This window comes from Colius striatus, chromosome 18 (genome assembly GCF_028858725.1).
Source record: "Colius striatus isolate bColStr4 chromosome 18, bColStr4.1.hap1, whole genome shotgun sequence".
NCBI classification, from domain to species: domain Eukaryota; kingdom Metazoa; phylum Chordata; class Aves; order Coliiformes; family Coliidae; genus Colius; species Colius striatus.
This window is the reverse complement of record NC_084776.1, coordinates 347942-369366: the sequence shown is the minus strand read 5'-3', so window position 1 is coordinate 369366 and position 21425 is coordinate 347942. Positions and strand designations below refer to the sequence as shown.

Below are 21425 nucleotides of genomic sequence, written 5' to 3'. Positions count from 1 at the left end.
AAGGTGATGGAGCAGTGGAACAGGCTGCCCAGAGGGGCTGTGGAGGCTCCTTCCTTGGAGGTCTTCGAGACCCGCCTGGACGTGTTCCTGTGTGACTTGATCTAGGTTGATCTGCTTCTGCAGGGGGGTTGGACTAGATGATCTCTGAAGGTCCCTTCCAACCCTACCATTCTATGATTCTATGAATACCTCCATATATAGCTGTTGTGACTATGTAGATTCAGAAAGTTCCATAGTTGTTTAGCTAAAAAAGAAAACACAAAGTGCACACAGACAACTTACAGAATATCGACACATGACTGAAAGTCATTCAGCCGATGTGGACTGAGAAGTTACTCGTCAGCTGTTCTGTGGTTACTGGACATATATATTCCCCTTGTTCACCTCAGGTCTGAAAGTAAAAACATTAACTTAAAGCATTTTAACATGTTTAGGAACTAAAAGACATGGACTGGGATGCCAAATCCTGAATGCTGTAGTTATGTAAGTGATATGACATTGACTCTTGCCAGTGGAGTGGAAAGAACGAATGTAAAAATATTTTAAAATGTTATTTTTAAACAACACATTTTATACCAGGACATCCTTTATTACTACATCTTATTGAGCTGTCATGGTATTAGGTGGACTCATGAATCCATGAGTGTAAGTAAAGTGGTCCCTCTCCGTTGTCAAAATTCCCATCCTCTCTTCCTCCCTTCTCTCACACTGCTGATATGGTAAAAATGAGCAAGGGTTATCTTTTACAAAAGTGTCTTTTCTTAAAAGGATTGTTTTCCTTTGTAAGCCAAGCCAAGCAGACATTTTTGTGGGTGCTGGGGGCAGTGGTGGGGACTCAAGCTTAAACATATATGATAAATATAGAAGAAGCACAGAAAGTATTTGCCATGTGGTGGAAAGTTAGGCTAAATAAATCCCAGTGGTTTTCCAAACTAAGGGTTTTTTTAATGATAGCAAACAAAGCAGACTGTAGTTGAATCTCTGAGAGCACCTTTGATGCCAAAAAGCTGGTGCTGAGAGTGAATGGGAAGCTCATGAATGAAAATAAAGTCTGAGAAACTGTGTCGTAAAATGTAGGATAACCTTGGTTCCCCAGCTGCAGTCACCTTGGCAGCACGGCTGAGTTTGCAGCACTACTCATGAGACACCCAGAAGTGGCTTTCCAACACAGTGGGATATCCTGACGTGTCCTCCACCGCTGTCCTGATTGTGACACTCCCAGACGCTCATTTGACAACAGGAACCCGGTAAGACACTGGCCTCTTCTCTCCAAATGTGGTTGTTGCAATAGCTTTTATGTATTGCCAAGGAGTACATTTCTCCTACACGTAAATGTTTTCAGAGTTATTAGTCACTGTCATCACTGCTGAGTAATGAGACAAGAGCCTAAGCCTGCAGAAGAGATTTCTTGCCATCAGTTCAGTGTGGATGTGCTCAGCCCCCAGACAGGCCCTGTTGACTTGGGGGACAAACTGCCGGTGCGTGTGCTGCTGCCTACAAGGATTTGCTGCGTTCTCAGGACTGGGGTGCTCCGATCTGGGGGATTACTGCATACGTTGCAAGATAAGGTCCAACACAACGAATCTATTTTATTTCCTAAGCCTGGGAACCCAACAGGACTTGCGCCACGCCGTCAAGAGCGGTTGGCAACGTCAGCGCCCCGCTGAGCCGCGGGACGGCCCCGCCGCCTCCGCCCCGCCCGAGCGCACCGGGCCGGGCCGGGTCGGGGCCGCCGCAGCCCGCGGCTTCCCCGGGGCCCTTCGCCGCGACCCCGCTGCCTCCGCGCCCAGGGTCGGCGGTGCCGGCGGTCCCACTCCTCTCCGCTCGCCCCCGCGCCGGGCTCCCGCCGCGGCCCCGACCCTGACCCCACACGGCCCCCTCCCCGTGCCGCCTCGGGCCGCCCGCGCCGATCCCCGACCGCAGCGAGACCCGTGCGCACGCCACCGATCCCTCCCGCGTCGGCTGCGGCGGGGCGGGGCGCGGGCTGCAGGCAGGGCCGGGCCGGGCCAGGGCCCAGCTCCGCCCCAGAGCGCGGGGCCGACGCGGCGGCGGGCAGGAAGATGGCGGCGGCGGGCGGGGGGGGCGCCGTGGTGTCGGTGCTGGCCCCCAGCGGGCGCCGGGTCACGGTGCGGGTGGGGCCCGGCACGGTGCTGCTCCAGGTGGGTCCGGGGCGGGGGCGGCCGGCGGCGCGGCGGCAGGGCCGCGAGCCGGGCCCTGACGTCCTCTGTTCTCTCCGCAGATCCTCGAGGAGGTCTGCAGGAAGCAGGGCGGCAGCCCCGGCGAGTACGGCCTCAAGTGAGTGGTCACCGCGGGGCCGCCTCGGCGCCTCTGGGCCGGCGGGCTGGGCCCGGGCCCCGCTGGAGGCTGCGCCGCGCCGCCGGTGGGAGAGGCCCCGTCTGCGGCCGCCGTGCGGGGCCAGGCGGGGCCCGGCGCTGCCGGCGAGGCGCACGCCCGGGGCCCGCGGCCTGCCCGCGGTCCCGGCGCTGCCGGAGGGCGGCCCGCAAGGCGCGGGGCCGCGTCAGGAGCGCGGGGGTGGCTGGCGGGTGGGGAGCCGGGAGCGATGCGTTGATCCTCGAGCTGCTCACTGAAGTCTGTCTCCGTGTTCGTCCCTGTCGCAGCTGTGCGGGGCTTGTGCGATGGTACACGAGGACAGTGAACAGTTGTCCCTAGGGAGAGAGAGATCCACGAACCGTGGTTCAGTTAATCCTCCTACAGTTATCCGTTCATCAGATTATCTCTCCCGATTTCCATGTGTCAAATTCCCTTCTCTTTTGGGATCAATACTGGGATTCTGTGTGACACTAAGATGTCGCTCCCCACACGTGCAGTTCTGTTGGTTCCCAGGACTCCTCTCTTGCCTGGTGGTTTGCCCATATTGCTGTTACTGTATCGTAGTCAAGAGGTTATTTGTCTGAGAGGCAGTAAAAAACCTGCAGTTAACAGTGAACTCCAGGCTTCAGTGGGCATTCAATTACTGTTTTCTCTTAAAGCCTGAGGAGGAATATATGTTCGAGTAGTTCATCTGTGACCTCTACAAACTACGGCTTTTTTAGTATGCAGAATAATTTCTGTTGGTGACTGTTTTCTGAATTACCAGTTGTGCATTATTGAGTCACGCTCTATGGCTTCTAGTCAGCCTTTGGGTAATTCTGTTGCTCAGCACCTGGATTTTGCATTGTTGCTAGTCCATGTAGTTGCTGAAGGTGGTATTGGATGGTTCCTGGTGTCTTCATGGGCTATGTTCTTCTTCAGGTTTCAGAGGAGTGTGTTGGATCTCTCTTTGCAGTGGAGATTTGCCAGACTGCCCAACAATGCCAAGCTGGAGATGGTGCCAGTCTCTAACAGAGTGGGAGCCGGAAACACGGTATGTTCACTTCACAGTGTGACCTGGTTTGTCCAGTTACCTGTTGTGTTGGGTATGATCTCATCAGATCTAATGAGCAATAGCATGTTTAGTCTTGGCCAATGCTTGAGTGGTAGACTACCCAAAGACTGGTTGAATTATGGTAGAAAATGGTGATTCTGTAGCTGGAAGTCTTTCCTTACATCTGTATGATGGTGGAGTTCCAGCTGTGTGCTGGAGGACAGGGAGGTCTTCTAGGGAGATGGAAAACTAGTCATCACGAATGTATAAGCAGTTAAAACATCACTGATGACTCAGCAGTTGAGCTACTAACTCTGTTCCCTTTCATAATTTCTGTTTCAGTTGCTGTTTTCTGCCTCTGGATTTTGATTAAGTCTGGAATTCTTGCAGGATTGTCTCTTGCTTCTTTCCCAGCACTGCTCTTCATGGTGTGTGCACACAGCTTTGTAATTTTTTGTGACGTGCTGTGTTCAGCAATTGCCAAATGTGCCTGTTGAGTATAGTTTGCAAGGGGCTTATGGATGCCGTGTTCTGGAGGAATTGCTGTCACGTGGAGGGGATTTTAAAATATTTTATACATATCATCAAAACAGCTGGAGGCATAATGTGAAAAATGATGCATTGTTGTTAATAAGCATAAACACTTTATGTGCAAAAAGAATGTATAATCTTAGTAGCTTGGGAATGAAAATTTGTCTATCGCTAGCAGACATCTCTTTTCTTACTGACTGCATCACAGGGAGCCTCTCAATTTCTGTGAAGATTTCAGGTCTATTAGTGCTAATCTCTTAATGTCTGTCTCCCAGATTGTGTTAGTGGTGTTTTGTTGTAGGCAGTTGCTTTAGCTGTCACAAGCATAAACTGATACATACATTGAAAAGTAAAGTTTGCATTGTGAGGAGTTTTCAGAGTCTCTGCTCTCTTTGAGTGTAGGTTTGCCGTGTAATTTTGGGGGTCACCGATGTCCATGTTTTTTTTTCTGTAAAACCTCCATGTGCTTTATTTTGGCACTGGTACTTTCTTTCAGACTTTGTGGTAGAAAGAAGTTTGTGCTCTAAGTGATGTATTTGGTTAAAAAAGACAAACTGAAGGCTGGTAGCATCTGCTTAAAATTTTCACTTAAAAAAAAAAACCTGTGATGGCATGGAGTTTGTCTTCCGGAGGAAAGTGTTTCTGTTGGAACCGTACAGCGCTGGCTTTATCTGACATTTGCATCCAGTTTGGGAGGTATCCTACTGAAGGAAAGCAGTGATTTTTTTTTTTCCCATGGTACTTGCAGCTTATCACAGGCTGAGAGGGAATGTGCACTGTAGGACTGGGGCTATAACATGCAATCACTACTTTAGATCACAAAAGAGCTAATGTAAGTTTAGATTGTTAATGTTTAGTTGTATTTCAATGAAAAATCTACAAAACTGAGGCTTCTCTTGGAATGTTCATTGCTGTAAATGCCTGTGAAGATTGCAGTCTAAACAGAGTTGCTGTCCCATAAACTAAGAGAAGAGAGATCACTTGAAAGAATTTTATGGACGACAGCATACAGAACAATTGACCAAAAGAATTTCCTGCCACAGGGAGCTAATGTCAAATACAGTAGGAAGTTTAAGCCAGATGGATAACTGTGCCTAGAACTGACAGTGGTGTTATGCCCTTGTATATAGTGACAGCTGAGACAAAGTCATGCAGGCTGGCTGCAGTCATATTGGGATGAACTTGGTTCTGAGTCTTGTGTTGCAGTAGGTGTGCTTTCCTGTGGTACGTTGGCAGTAGTTAGCCCTGGAGACAGAACACAGGTTTTGATGAATTACAAGTTGTTCACTAAATCTGATATTTTAAATATCTAATGCTTTTGGATTTGCCTTCACACATAAAAATAACTGATTTCTGTAAGACTGATGTTTAGTAAAAAATGGAATGAATTTGCCTTGTGGTGGCAGGTGGTCCAGGGGTGCCATCAGTACAGTTCTAGTCTTAAAGTTACCATCTTTTTCTCTATACATTTGTAAACTTGGCAGATAGTGCACACTGGTGAGTCTGTTGTCTTGTACAGAGACTGGGATTTTTTGGAAGATTTTTGTGATTGACTGAATAGGACTTTCGTGATATGTTTAGTGTTGAACTGTTGCCCAAAAACTGATGCAACTGGTAGTCTGAATTTCTGGGCTGGATTCTTACAGAATGATGATGTCAGCTGTCATCGCTCCGCTGTGGCTGAGAGTAATGTAAGGCTTGTCTCCAGCATAGGAGAAACCGGGAGGTTGTGTTACTGGTGGGATGAAACAACTTAGTTCTGTTGGCTACTTGATGATGATACCACTGTTTCCTCTATGTAGAAAAATTCCTGTCTCCAGCCGATCACAGTTTGCAGTCTTGCAAGGACTGGTAGGAGCTGAGACAGATGACAAACATATTCCTCCAACGAAATCACAGTCGGTTGCTGGAGCGTGTGGTGTCTTTTTTTTTCTTTCTCCATCTCTCTGTCTCTCCTCCATCATGCTTGCACCTACCCCCATGTTCACCCTTCCCCATCATGCTTACACAAGAAGGGTGTCTTTGAGTACGCAGCTGACAAAAGGAAATGTGTGCCCATTGCTCAACAAGGGCAGGGAACTTGTTTACACAGGACATGGGGATGGCCAAATGCCTTCTTTGCCTTAGTCTTTACTAGCAAAACTGTCCTTCGGGAATCCCAAGTCCCAGAGACCAGGGGAAAGTTTGGAACAAGGAAGATGTGCCCTTGGTAGAAGAGGCTTAGGTCAGGGGATACTTGAGCAAACTGAACATACATTAAGTCCATGGTCCCTGATGGGATACCTCCGTGAGTGATGAGGGAAGTGGCAGATGTCACTGCAAGGCTACTCTTGATTGCCTTTGATCAATCATGGCAAATGAGTGAAGTACTTCCAGACTGGAGAAGAGCGAACATCACTCCTGTCTTCAAGAAGGGCAAGGAGGAGGACACAGGGCACTACAAGTGGGTCAGCCTCACCTAATACTGGAAACCATTTCCAGCATGAGCGACAGGAAGTAGCCAGCATGGATTCAACAAGGGGAAGTCATGCTTGACCAACTTGATAAGCTTCTATGTTAAAATGAGCAGCCTGGTAGGTGAGGTGAAAGCAGTGGATATTGTCTCCTTGGGTCTCTCTTAAGATCTTCATCTATAATACTCATACTCATGGCAGCATAGAACTATTCTAAATATTAATTTCTAACACAAAATATGTAATACCTCTCTGTATTGGTAACTAGTGTAACCCTTTGCAGCAAGTGTTTAGAAAGAAGTCTTGGGTTTTTGCATAGCAAGTTCTAGATATCATTCAAATATTTTTAAAAGTTATGAATGAAAAAAAATGATTTTGCTATTAATTTAGTGTATTTTTGCCATAGGTTCGGATTGCATTACAGTTAGATGATGGCTCCCGTTTACAAGACACCTTTCTCTGTCAACAGACTTTGTGGGAACTTCTCAAGCATTTTGCAAAGATCAGGTGAGCAATGCAGTGAGAAAATACTTGTTTGGATGCATCTCTGCATGGCAGTAGTTAGTTATTGTTATGGTGATCCAGCTAAATCCTGCACATTTGTAGAATTTGTATTTATTTGACCATGCTTTTTCCTTTACAACAGAGATATTTTTACACTTTTGGATTTGATGCTCCGTAATTTCGTTATTATTTTTTAGTTCTGGAATAGCACTCCTGGTTCAGGGACGTGTCTGTCTTTTACACAAACTTGTTTGAAGTCAAGATACTGCCAGAGTTGAGATGGTAGCCTGGATTGTCACCAGTATTTCTGTGCTGCAGTTCCATGTGGTGGAAGGGGTTCTTTAAGTGAGTTGCTACTGCTTTTGAGTTCATCAAGGAAGTCTGGAGCTCTCGACAGGCTAGTGTGGAATCTTCCAAAAGACTGGTTGGGTCCTGTTTAAACAGCAGAATTTCTGGTCCTGCGTTTATTGAATGTGTACATGGCATAGGTATTTATTATTTGCATCCAGTTAAAATTGGATTCTTTCTTTTGTCTTTAGTTTTGATGTAAAAATACTGTGTTTTGAAACGTCAAGCTAATGAACTTTTCTCCAAAGACAGTTCTTTCATTTCTATCACGGCTTGGAAGGTGAAGCCTTGAAAATCTGACAGCCATTCTATTCTGAGCGGAATTCCCAAATGTCATCTTTTCTACTGTAGTTATCATTTTCAGGTCCCCATATTTCTAACTCATTCTTCTGCTTACATTCCTCACCTTTTACTGGTTGTTTTGTTGCATTTGAGTCTCTTGCTCATCTGTACAGATGCTGTGCTGTGGTATTGTGCAAACAGGAACCACTTTTGTTAATTTCTCAAACCAATTAAATACTCCTCTAAAGAGACAGTAACTTTCCATGTAGGAACTTCTGAAGTCTCCAAGACTGTGATGCCCAAACAGCTAAGAAATGGGTAGTTAATAGGAAGGATGATGGTGCAGTAGCATTCAGGGTACAGTGCAGGGTGCAAAACAATGATTGTCACCTGTTAGCTGAGCCACAGTAATTGACTGGTTACAGGAATGTGTTAGTACAAGACTAACATGTACTAGCATAAGTTACTTTAACTACTTAAAGTTGCTTGTCCTACACTGCAGCTGAAATAGCTGAAGCAGCATGGTTCTAGAGTTGAGTCAGCTGATGTCCAATGAAGTCAGGGTTGCACAGTTGAATTGTGTGACTGGAGCTGTTCCACAGCTGTTTCCAAGGTGAAGGAACTAATTCTTCCAGCCTTCCAGTGATTTTCTGTTTGTTTTCTGCTATCTTAGCAGAAAGGGTCAGGTGTAATTTTCCTGGATGTTTCAAGGCTTCTGTTGTACCTTACTACATATTTTGTATTCATTGAGAGGAGAAGAGTGCTAGTTGTAGTTTGAGAACTGCTAGACTGGTGGTGGTGGTGATTATGGACAGTGACAAATAGCCTTTTTGTTGCTTCCTCATGCATTAGTTCGTTATTTGTTTTGTTTAAATTCTGAACTTTTATATAATTTTGCGCCTTTGGAGTGGTTTTATTTGATAGAGGTTATTGTAATACTCATAGTTAATGTACATGCTCTTTTTAGGCTTCTAGCTGCCACAATGTGCTAAGCAGTATTAATTTCATTTCATAAGACACAGCTGTTCTTTTCTGCCTGCTGGAAGCTGAGCTCAAAGTTTGGATAGACTTTGCAGATTTTTTTATTAAGTTTAACAAGCAGCAAAGATGCTGTGTGGGACTTAATTACAAAACAAGCTGGGTCTATAGCCATCCATATAGATTTCATGGACTGTGCTTGCTGCTTTTTAGTGTGTTTTGACTCAGTTGAGTAACCAGTCAGCTAGTTGTTGACTTTTTCTGAATTCTTCCTTGAACTTTCCGACTGGAGACGTTTTTCTGGAATGCTCAGCTGCTCTAAGTGCGTGAGGGGAAGTATTCTCAATCCACTGGAATTTCCCCTGGGTTTCCAGTGTCCATCGGCTAATTGGGTCTGAAGAAGGTCTGGAAGTTATTGTAAGGCTGCTCCTCCTCTCAGCGTGCGGCAGTCCTTGCACAAGATGTTTACAGGCCCTGTCAGATCACTACATGAAGGAATCTAATCTGCTTGCCGTTCCCCTTCTGAAGAATAGCACATCAAAGAAATGACAGTGTGTTTGATGTGTGTGCTTGCCTCAGTGAATGCATGTAACGGATTAACAGCAGCTGGAGGAGGAGCCTGCTGGCTTCCAAGAGTTATACAAAAATAAATCTCTGGGGGATCTTTGCTTAGAGTCTGTTCTGCAGAGGCTGGTCAAGGGCCCAAGCGTTGTATATCCTTTTAGCATGAGGCCTGGGAGAACTGTTGCTTTTCTGTCTCCCACTCTTGCCTGTCTGGCAGCTTCAGCAGCCTGTTTCACATAGAAGCAATTGCATTCTAGACACTTGAAGACAGTTTTGACAATGTCTATGGCTCTTTGCTACTTTTGTGGTGTCATACATTAAGTTCAGATATTTTCCATACATTTTTAGAAGACTTTTCAATCCAAAGAGTTGCTTGGATTGAAGTGGAAAGTGGTTTTGGGAAGGTGAATTAAGCTAGGTTGTGTAAGTCAAATTGATTTACTCTCTTATGGGTCTAGATGGTGAGGATGTGTTCCATTGTGCCTTGGGTTCTCTCTTCCTAAATAGTGATCGTCCACCTTTCCTGATAGATAGGCAACTTCAGATTCAAGCTTTTATTCCTCTAGATTGTTTCATCTGCCTTTTGTGTGCTTCTGTACTGTTTCCCTCATTGTCTCAACAGTCCTTTAAGGTTTGTGTATTTTTATTGAGGATTCCTGCAGGGATACACTGATCCTGGTTGGAAGCAAAAACTATTGAAAATAAGGTAGGGATGACTGTCTCTCCTGGATTATCTGGAAAAGCCCAAGCACAAACAGCTGGCTGTGATATTCTGAAGGTAGTCTCTTAGGTTCTGTTTTGTTCCAATCTTGCGTTCAAGAGATGATTTTGGGTGTTTTTTCCTGCCTTTCCTCGTCAAGCATTAGCCTTTGGAACTAACTCAGTTACTGCTGTAAAAGGAGTGAGAGAGGTTGGAGCCTGGATCTTGAATGACAAGATTATGCTCATTCTACATTAGGAACTTAATATCTTGATTCCTGCAAAGGGTTGTATATGGCTTTCTGTCCTTTGCAGAGAATAACTAATTGCAGAACTGCAAATGATGGCAGGCCTGTTCTAATGTTGTTTTGGTTATTCATCTTGAGTTAGAAAGTTACCTTTGTTTCATAATCTGAAGCTTGAATGTAATAGTTTGGATGCTCTGGGCATGTCTGTCCCTTTCTGCATAATGGGGTTTGGTGTAGTGACCAGGAGAAGTGTTCTTAAAGAATGGTACGTCAGGACCATAAACCCCTTGTGATCTGTTGCAGCTGGTTTGGAAGTAGTTCTCAGCCCCTGGCTTCCCTAAACCAGACCAGACCCTCAGGACTGGTTTTACAGGTTAGTTACTCTGTTTGAATTTGCTTCTCAGTTTCATTGTGACTGATCTTGTCTCATATCACCATGCTGTTGCATGCTTTATTTAGAAAGGATGGAGTTTTCACCTTAGATCAAAATGGGAGATGGATTACTACAATTAAACCAAACAGAAATCTCAATTCTGATCTGTGCTTAACAGGCTTGTGCCTCCACATCCTCCAGCTGGAAGTCTTTGATATGCTCTTACTCCTGAGGATTACTCAAGGATTGAGTATCATAGTTTTCTAGGTCTCTCGCAGTCCCGGGTGACTTCTAGTTCCAACTGTTTCACTTGCATTTCATTGAAGATGAGTTTTGATTCTAAATATAAATGTCCTTGATTATTTTTTCTGGAACTTAATGGCTATTTCCTTTCATTTTCAACTCTGTAGACTGGTTGACTGATTCCCGGTTCAGTTTGGTTTGCAACTTTATGCTGGGCTAAGTAGATTAATGTTAAAATATTATGGAAGGCATGGATTGTGTATATATTCCTCTAAGCTGTCACGTGTGACACATTTTGGACATTGATAGAAAGACTGTATAAAATAATCTTGTCAAAGCTATTGTTTGTTGTCAAGTAACTTTGAACGTTTTGATGGCACTTAGAATTATTGGAACTGCTGCATTGGAAGTAGTAAGATACGTTTGGATGTGCAGATTTGTCTTTTGCCGTGCAAGCACATTGCTAAAATGCTAAAGGTTATTTTCCTTCCTTCTTACCTGAACAGAAAATGTTATCCCTGTCTTAAAGTGGTCTTTCCATAATGGCTGGGTTTATTGCTTGCCTATTTGTGGACTACCAGCCATGAAGTAGAAAGAAGCCTTTCTAACAGCAGTAGACCGTGTGGCCACAGTGCAGACATACTGTGTACTGTACGTAGTCACCTCAGATACAGATGCTCGGTTGGCTGAATGGATTTTCACTGTCACTTAAGGGACCTTTTTCCTACATAAACCCTGGAGAAAACTTTGAGTTTGGTAATAATGCTTTCCAAAATGCATATGTTTAAATTACATGGTGCTGAAGGCAGAATGTTTTCAGTGGAACTCTGTTAAACTCCTTTCTAGGAAAAGTCAAAATGAACCCAGCCTTGGTCTCTGACATCCTTTTCTTATAGTTACTCCCTGTTTTGTCCTACAGGTATGATGCTCACAAGCTAAAGCATGAGATAGAGAATGAGTCCCTGAAGGTACAAGTGGTAGATGTAAGCAGTACACTGTATGTAAGCAGTCTGAGCTTCTGCTTAGATTTTGTGACACTAGGACACCAAGTTGATGAATGCTTTGCAAATATATTCAGGAAGCTGTGTGGCTATCACTGCTACTGCAGAATTGTGAACAATGCAGAGAAACAAAGTAGAAATATCTTCCCAAAACCCTAATTTCCTAATTTTTTTCAAGCTGCCAGGGTTCTGCAGGTTTTCTTTTTTTCCTGTGAAATTTACTGCAGGGACTAGAACCTGGTCACTTAAGAGGTGGCTGAGGGCAAGTGTTTGTGTTCGCATAACCCTGTAAGTCACTCGTTTGCAAAGCTCCTCATGAGTTCAGTAGCCAACACTGACATAATAGGGCATAAAATGACAAGCTCACTTCTGGGACTAGCTTTAGCCTCTTTTGTCAGGAGATAAGCAAGGATGTGTCGCTTCTGGGCTGTCAAGTGGATTTTGTTTTCTCGGTGATTTGCAGAGAAGGGGTTTCTTTCAAGTCACGCAAGGTGATGGGTGAGTGTTTCCTGGTGGGATGAGGCACAGAGGAAAGCTGTTTTTTTTTTTTCACCCCAGAGACTGGACTCTGGAGAGCACTAACATCAAGGGTGTTTACTATGAGGAAGAATTTCAGCTGTTTTGCTTTTAGCAATAAAACAGCTGTTGCAGTGCAGATGGTATATACAGCTCCTTACCCAGGGGTGTTCTGGTGCAACTTCAGTGGCAGAGAGCTTGGGACAGAATGTGCTAATAAGAGCTACTAGAGTGTTATGGAGAAGGTTAAATCTCATCAGTTCTCTGTTCTTCTCCTTAATTTCACATTTTACCACATTCTTGCCTGATTTCAGTTTGAGTTTAACTTTGACTGCTGAAGGGGAAACCAACATAAGAGAGATTCTTTTGCTGTTGAATCTGATTCCCTGATTTCAGTGCTTTGGTGTAATATACTGGTTAATTCTTTAAGGCTTTTTACTTTTCTACAGACATCTGAAATCCCTGTTATGGGATTTTGCACATGTACTCTCTTTTGAAATTGCATGATACTGGATGAAAGAGAGCTGGGACTTGCTGTGACAAGCAGCACTTGTCCTTGCCCTGTCCATATTCTGTGTTTGATCAAGCAAATGTCTAATAAAGCTTGTCTTCTACTTGAATGCCTCAGAATTGCTTATCTAGAGTAAAATGGGAAGAGTAGCATCTTGTCAAGAGCAACATCTTGCTGTTTCCTCTCCTTCTCCATGCTAAGAGTCCTTCAGTCTTCCTGTGCAGTTTGCATTATTGCTAAGATAGGGCGAGGAGTAATGGCTTCAAACTGAAGAAGGCAGATTTAGATGAAACCTTAGGAAATTCTTCCTTGTAAGGGTGGTGAGGCACTGGCACAGATTGCACATAGAAGTTGTGGATACTCCATTCCTGGGAAATGTTCAAGGCCAGGCTGAATGGGACTTTGAGCAACCCGGTGTCGTGGAGCATGTCCCTGCCCATGGCTGGGGGGTTGGAACTACATGATCTTTAAAGTCCCTTCCAACCCAAACCATTCTGACTTTGTGATAATGTGTGCTCATGAAATGCTTAAATGTGGGTTCAGCTTCACTTTGTCTACTGCAGCAGCCTTTCCTTTGGCTTTGTTTTGTCATTAGTCTCCAGAATCTGAAAGTTTCTGCTTTCTCTTTATTTTTTTTGTAATCTATCTGATACCAAGACAAGGAAATTCTTTGTCTTCAGATTATTTGCTTTAGAGCAGTATTTTGTTCTGTTTGTTGCTGTGCATATGTGGAAAGAAATTGACCTGTCCCCAATGAAAGTACAGTCTAAAGTGTAATAAACTATTTAACTCGGATAAGGGATTAAAAAGAGTAAGTATTATTAAGTCATATTTCAGATCGGGTATGGAGGCACATGAAGAATGATGTGCTCAGATTTACCTAATCAGTTCAACTAATTTGAGCATTAACTTTGTCTTTTATTTTAGAAAGCTATCAGGGCTGTGTCTAAGGAACAGTGAATGCATTGGAGCAAGTTCCTTACCTTATGTCTGTGTCTAAAACTGACTCTGTGGACTGTGTAGTGGTTGTTGTTCAAGGAACATGGAGGAGAGCGTTGCTAATTTCACTTTTACTGTTGCTCTACATTGATTTTGGAGGGGGTAGGCTGCAGTGTTTTGCTCTTTATTGCAGGGAGTTTATGGAACAGCGTGGTGAATTCTCTCCTGTCTGTGTTTACATGCGAGATGAGGTAAGTCAGCAAAGTGTTCTTCACTGTCTCTTCTTCTGTCCCTAAAAAAAAATAATTAAAAAAAAAGTTGGCTCCGCTTTCCAACCTGGAAAGTGTTTCTTTTGAACCTTCTTGAGAGGGGAAGTAGAAAAGTGTTAGTCTTTTCAAAGCATGACATGTCTGTATGGAAAAAAACTTTCTTGGAACATAACCCTCGGCCGTTTAGACCTCTGAGCCCATAAAATTTGCTCAATGACCTGTTTGTGTTTTTCTTTCCAACTTCTTTTAAAGCTGGAGTCAAAACAGTGGTTTCATTTTAATAAATATTTGCTTTTCTCTGTGTTTTGATCTTTTGCTATTAATGTTTTGTTTAATATTTTGTATGTGCCTATTATGGAGTTTGCTCTCTCTCGCTGTCCCCTTCACTTCCCACTGACCTCTCTAGACTGATCGTCTTTATTCTGGAACAGGTCATTGCAAGCAGATGGGAGGTGTATGTATTGAAGTAATCTGTCTTTCAGCTCCAAGATGTTACCTGTGACTCCTGACATAAAAACAATACTTTGCTGAGGTTGGATCCAATTTGGATCCATGTATGGGATAGAGGTATATGTAGATAATCTGCCCTTGAGGTCATTAAATAAGCAGTGAATTTGGTAAAGCAGTACAGGTGAATAGAGATGGATTAAAAGCTCCTTTCCAACTGCAGAAAGTGTGTATTGAGCAGTTTCTGGTGCTGTGTGATGTCTGCATTGATACAGTCTTCTTTCTAGAAAGAGCACTTTAAATGCTCTCTCAGGTAGACAGTTGCCATCATTGCTTTCTTACCTCTTTGTTGCAGATAGCAGGAAAAGATGCCCTAGAGAAGACAACCCTGAAGTCGCTTGGCCTGACTGGAGGCAGTGCCATTATCAGGTTGGGAGGAGCAAAGTTGGAATTCTTTATTTTAACCTTCCACTCTGTTGGTAAATTTGTTCCAAATATTAAAAAAAAAGGCACGAAAAAAGTTCAAAAAGACAAACATCGTGGCACTCAGTGACTACTGCATTTGCCTGTTTATCTGAAACTGCTGCCCAGGTGTGCTTCCCAGAGCTGCACATGCTGGCACTGACCAGTCATTTGCAGATCAAAGGAGCTTATTTGTCTTTTTTTTTCTTTTTTTCTGTGACTGAAACAGACAATTCAGCATTAAAAGTCTGTCTGAGAGGACAGTCATCTACTACTTCATTCTTCCCTGCTTTGGATTTCAGGCATTGAACTCCCAGACGCTGTAGTGCCTCCTGCTGACTGCTTGGGAGGGTGAAGTGGGGGACAGTGATAGCCTTTCTGTGACCCAGCCGGTGTTTTGCAGTAAATGCAGATGGCAGAAGTGATGAGAAGCTGTGCTGTACAACTGACTGCTGTTTTTTCCTGGCAGGGAGTTTTCTTCCTGCGTGTGGGTAGTTCCTGTTCTGTTGGATTTTTTTCACAAATACCTGATTCGCCCCCTGCCCCAACTTCAGAGCAATTGGAGCTTGTTGTTAGTGTCAGGAAGGAGCCAATCATTAAATTACAGACATATTTGAATCTAAGTGTCTTTTTTTTGTGTCATGGTCACACTGAGCATGGGTAGTGCAGTACTGTTAGGATAAATGATTTTGAGTTTATTCCTCTTGGTCTCTTTAAAGAGTTGTCATGAAGAAGTGCAGTTCATCTGGTCAGGAGGAAGCTGTGGGTGCCATGATGCAGTGTAATGAACTGACACAGACACCACACTCTGTTGAAGGAGCAGTGGATATGCCCCTACCTCAAGTAAACACATTCCCAGAGAAACTGGAACACGGGGATGTGGCCGTGTCCTTGAACACAGACAAGCAGGACTCAACTGGAGACTCTCATGCCAGCTTGGAGGAGCTGCAGCCTTCCTCAGAGTCTGAATCTACCCCATTGGTCCCATTTTTGGGGAATGGACAACGTCTGGGAGACGCTTCGGTAGCTGCTCCATCTCTTGGGCCAGATATGCCATCTTCAAAGCTGCCAACAATTTTTTCCAGTCCTGGAGGCCCTTCTAAGCCAAAGAAGTCTAAGAACAGCCAAGAACTAGGAAAGGAGCAAGAACGGGTAAGGGAATATTTGTTTGCAATGAGGGCATTTTTATCTTGCCTTGCCTGAGGCTGAGCTCCCACAATGAAAAAGGTTTTTTCCGTAGTTAAGACCTTTCCCCCATAATGCAGGGTGCCTTGGTGACACAGTTCTGCCAAGAGTTCATAAGGGAAATGTTACAGTTTGGACAGTTTACTGTAAGGAAGTATGAAGGATGGGAGTTTTAAGAATTTGCTGTACAGAGGCAATCAAAGCTTTGAACCTTGAGATATCCACAACAGCATTCTAATAGAGACAACATAACTGTGTTAAAAGTACAATCCAGAAGAGCCTCAATCTCTGTGCCTCAGATTCCTATTTGCTAGGAGTAATTGCTCTCTACTGTCTAGTTTTGCTAAAGACAAGCAGCGTTCCTGCTTCCATCCTTTTCCTTCTCTATTTCTACTTGCTTATAAAAGTGTTTTCTGTCTTGCTGCTTAAATAAAGTCAGTCTCTCTCTAACCCATTTCCCAGAAAGCCAGATTGCACATGTCATTGTTGGTATGTCTCAATTAAAACTGTACTGGTCAAAATGAAAAATGTTTTGGCCCATGTAGAGATACCAGATGTGAGGGCTCAAGAGTGCTATGATGCCATCGCAGGATGGCCTTTGAATGATGTTAAGTATGCTTTCTGTAGGGCTGCTGTATGGAATGCAATGCCTTCAGCCAGGCTGGATGTCTCTGGCAAGTAGGGTAAAATTAAGTACAGGAGGCATTAAATTAGTAACTTGATGTTTTTGTGCATTGGCAGTTTGACATGCTGGATTCTCTGTGACTGGTTCTTTCCATTGCCTCTTCACTGCACTCATTATCACTAGGCTTTTGTGTTCAGATATCGCTTTCATTGCTTCACAATCTTTAGTACCTCCTAGAGCTGGAGTTTTGTATTTAGCTTTGGTTCTGACCCAGCCCCATGGGATTAAAAAATTGGATAGCCGTAAGTAGAAAGAAAGAGTGCTTGGTGAGATTCAAAGGCAACTCAATCCAGGAGGACTTTAGCAAGACTATATATGCTGTACATTGATGCAGAGGTTCTACCTTGCTTGACTTTATGGTTGCAGTGCATTCTTGATTTTCTGAATTGTTTAGGGGCAGAAGCTAGTCCCTGGAAGGACTCTACAGTGGTTATAAATATGTAGCAGAAAGTGACCTTGCAAACCCACCAGTGGATACTTCAGTATATTAGAAATGTGCTTGGGTCCATTGAGTCAGTGTTATGTAGCCTTTTGGAACACACTCTGAGCATGGAGAACTGAACAGACTGAGTGACTTTTCCTGTCTATTGTATTGCTTTCTTCAAATGACACTCTCACCTATGAGAGATCTGGAAAAGAGGAGTTTTGATTGTGTCTGTAAAAAAAGAAGAAATATTAGGGTTTGTGGTAGTATTCTTCACCAGTTCTGTTGTCCACACTTCTCTGTAGGCTGGCTGGAGAGATAGAACTCATTTTATCATTTTACTGGCTGCAGCTGAATGTGAAATTGTGCTGTTGGGCACGGAGATGGACAGCAATGGCCTAAAGACCTGTGATCTGGCATCTTTCTCAGAATTACAGTCCAGGCAGATCACTCAGAGGCACTTCTGAAGCCAACCTCTCTTCCAGTTTGAGAGCAGCTTTGGAAGCAGCTGCAAATTGTGTTGGGGGGGGTTCTGCTCTTGTGTTAAACAGCATGTGATTTTGACGGCTACTTTCAAGCCCTTTGATCTCTGGTGCTTTTGCTGCTGATTGATTACATTTTGTTCCCTCCTCCATTCCTGCCATCCTCTGCTCTCCTTGCTCTCAGCAGCAACAACAGAGCAGGACTATCCACATGGCATCTGCTTTTTGTCCCTTTTCAGTCCTGAAGAAAAAGCCCAAAACAAAACAAATTATTTTTAAACATCAAAGGTCCATTTTTGTAAAAGAATCTTCCCATTAATGCTTTGCCTGTGTGTGGCTTTTGAAGCTAAAGAGAGAGGCTGGATAAAATCTGTGCCGGCGTCCCTTAGTTTCTTGGTCTAAAGATGGTTTACAGACAGCTGCATGCTGACTTTGATGTCAGAACATTAATTATTAGAAGGTAACTTTACACCAGATTGCTCCTAAGATTAGAGCTCCCTGAGGTGGGGATGAGGTGAGTCTCCAGGGAGAACTTGCTGTTGTGGGAAGCATAATAGCTACTACTTCACTTAAAATGAAAGTTTTCCTCAGTTTACCTTCTTACTTAGGCCCAGGGTGGTTCCTACAAGTGAACTGCATTCTTCCTGACACCTGGCTTTATCACAGAGGCTGCAGTTACGCAGACTGCCTAGTAGACTCTGCTGTGAATAGATGGCTTCAGCCTGCTGATCTCAACTATGGTAGTAGAAGTAGAGACTTTGAAGAATAGAGGTGACAAACCATAATGCATTATCTTTGCTTCTAAAAGGTATCAATGAGAGAAATGTGGCAACACAATGCTCAGCTTGCTTTCTGCCACAGCAGTGGCAGGTAGAAACTGCTGTGTGGTGGCTGTTTCTGGTTACAGGAGATTGGTGTCTTTTGTCAAGGGCTGCAGAGAACACGAGATGTGTCATGAGCTGGGAAGCGAGTTGGTGCACATGGTAGCCTCCTTTTAGTAAATCCCTGGAGGGAGTTAGCTTTTGGATTCTGTCTGTGCTTAAAATACCTGAGTGAGCAAATGGTAATGGATGAAGAAAGAAGTGCAAGTTGATATCTGGACTCTGGAGAAGGAGAGGACTGGTAGAGCAACAGGAATGGGTACCTCTTCATAATGAAATGAACCTTAAGCCTGCTTGAGGAAATGGAAGCATACCTGATTGTTGGGGAGGCCAGTGGATTCTTGTCTGGTGACTTGCATCCATCTAACTTTACCAGACCAGCTGTGGGCAGCAGTTAGGACCACTGTGCAACAGGCCCTTTCCCAGAGGGTGGCTCTGCATGCTCAAGATCACTCCTGAGCGCTGGCCATTCCTCCCCCTGAGCTCAGGGAAAGCTGCAATCAGACTTCTTCACCCACTCATTAGAGCTGACCCTGCTCAACTTTCTAAAAGTAGCCCAGGGTCCCACCCACACAACCTCGCTCTTTTAATTTCTCAAATTACTCTTTAGTGCCCACAAGCAGAGTGAACATTGCCTTGTAATTTGTGTTGTGCTTTTGACAATTGAGGGAGACTCCTTCTGTTCCCAAGGGGCCCGTGCCTGGGGGAAGGAAGAATGGATGGAACAGATGGAGGGAGGACATTCAGGCATTAATTAGGATTGGAAAGAGTACATGAAGAGGGAATAGGGGTTGAAGAAATGGGCATCATTTTGTTCATAGAGCCTAGAGCTGTGTTAGAGTGGCAGCTGACTGTGAAGAAATGCTGTATTAACTATCAAAGTGTTTGTACTCTTGGGACCCTTCAGTTATGGGCCGCTTCCCCTCCCTGCATCTCCTGTAGTCTGCAGTACACTGTCCTGCTTTTTTCAGGCTTTGCGTGTTTAAACATTTTTGTGACCTTAAAACTTTGAATTGTTCAAGAGCAAACATGTGTAACTGATTCTTGTGTAGTTGAGTCTTGTAGTAGTTTATATTCACATACTGACACAGCTGCTGCTTTTGACCTGAGGGGAAGTAGCCAGTACCTGACCTTTTTTAGATTGGAAGGGTTACCTAATATAATTTCTCCCTTCAGAGACGGCAAATGCTGTTTGTCTAATAGGTGTTGATGAGGACAGGGGGGATCATTTAGTTGAGGTTTTTTGAGAGTTGTAGATTTTTGTGTTGTTTGGGGTCTTTTTGACAACTGCAGCCACAATTATGGTCCAGGACGCAATTGTGCTGAAAGGTTTGCCGTCATAATATCCAGCTCCCAGTTTGTGTTCTGGAGGCAGGGGGAGCAGAGCATCCAGTCAGCCTGTGGCCTGCTGTGCAGCTGTCTTGGCTGTTCAAGGTCAGTGTGCTGCTTGGATGACCTGTCCTCAGCATCTGGGATGTAGGGAAAGTTGCCTATAAACAGATTGAATACCTCTGTTGCAGGGAACTGCTCCCCTTCCTCTGTCTGCCTGCAACAAAGGCTGATTTCAGTGCTAAGTACTTTGCAAGTCCTAACAAGAGGATTTCACTGTCTTAAGGGAAGTCTCTGCACATGTACAATGAAGCTCTTCAGTGGCTCAGTTCATAAAACTCAACAGGTCAAAAACTATATTGTCAAATAAAGAAAGGATTACTGTCTAGGTTAGAGGAAGTGGAGTGAGCACTTGTTGGGAACTAGTGCCTGGTTCTGTGGCAAGAGAATGTGAAGATAACAGAAGATACGATGTGACATGCATGGCAGATGAAGAGCTTTGAAGGGCAGTTTATAGTTTGTGGTATGAAAAATAGCACCTGTGTAAGCTGTACACTGCCTATAGACTGGTAAAGAGCTAGTTAATCTACAGAGGGAGGTTTGGCATTGAGCAGAGAGAGATTTTGAGGTAATTTCGGAGTACTTTTTTCAAGCTTGTAACTAGCTAGAGGTATGGTTCAGCTGCAGAATATTGTATTGAAGAGATTCCACGGGCACTACCAGGGCAGGAGTCATCTCACCTTATGTTAGATGACTGCAGAGATTATTAACCTGGGCTTCGTGTACTGACAGTGGCGAGCAGCTAACTGCTATAGTGTGACTCATCTGACAATACAGATTCCTGCTGCTTGTGGGAAGGAATTGTGCTCCGAGCTCCATCAACTCTGAAGAATGACAACACTGACTACCTCTGTGTCCTTAGTCTGATCTTAGTGATGTGATTTCCACAGTAGTGATTGTATTTCTGTTTGTAAATACTGTCCTTTTACTCTTTTTGTGAACCTGATAGCATAAGCTGAGCAATGCATTTAAGACTAATTGAAACTCATTTTCATTCTGTAGCTTGTAGAACGAGAGCCACTTGTATGTCACCTAGACCTACTAGAACAACTTCCTGCTGTCCCAGAAGAGGTTCCTGATGAGTTTTTTGAGGTCACAGTGGATGATGTACGGAAACGTTTGTCACAGCTGCAGAGTGAGAGGCAAGTTCCCTTTCTGCTGGTGACTGAGATTGTGCCATATCCTTTCGTAGAGCTGAGTGACACTATGTACCTATAGCTGTCTGTGATCTCTGAGAAGAGGGTTGTAGATAAGTTACTGTGAAATTAATGATCATCACTTTAAATCTGTACCCTTTATGCTATTTGAGTTCAAGGGCTGTGTTCTGTTTCTGTGACAGAGCATGTTTTTGTGTGATTCAGTTGAGTGTTTGCACGTGGGATAAGGGTTTTATGAGGATCTTGGAAATATCATCATGAATTGTCTATGATGCCTTTCTTCCTTCTGAAAGTGAAGACACTGCCTTTGTAGTAAGATGTGTTCTGATTTGCTGGAGGCCCAAAGCAGTGGTGAGTTCCTGCTGTTTTGATCTGACTTCACATTAACTATCAGGAGTTAAACGAATGGAATTTGTAACTTGTGATGGACAAATACAGGAACACAATGAACCATATTTGTAAGAGTAACTCCCATTGACTTCATCAGTAG

At 44.0% G+C, this 21425-nt stretch overlaps 1 protein-coding gene across 2 annotated transcripts in view; it reads left to right on the top strand.

Annotated features, from left to right (window-relative positions):
• Positions 1-2039: 2039 nt before the first annotated feature.
• Positions 2040-21425, top strand: part of ASPSCR1 (ASPSCR1 tether for SLC2A4, UBX domain containing) — a 42400-nt gene continuing 23014 nt past the window's right edge. The window contains exons 1-8 of one of the 2 annotated variants that reach the window (XM_062010552.1): positions 2040-2159; positions 2240-2295; positions 3253-3364; positions 6755-6855; positions 13748-13805; positions 14626-14699; positions 15452-15884; positions 20781-20920. In XM_062010552.1, the coding sequence (XP_061866536.1) occupies positions 2061-2159; positions 2240-2295; positions 3253-3364; positions 6755-6855; positions 13748-13805; positions 14626-14699; positions 15452-15884; positions 20781-20920 (1073 nt within the window). In that variant the 5' untranslated portion in view covers positions 2040-2060. The remainder of the gene's footprint in view (positions 2160-2239; positions 2296-3252; positions 3365-6754; positions 6856-13747; positions 13806-14625; positions 14700-15451; positions 15885-20780; positions 20921-21425) is intronic. The other variant, XM_062010553.1, reaches the window with a different exon arrangement.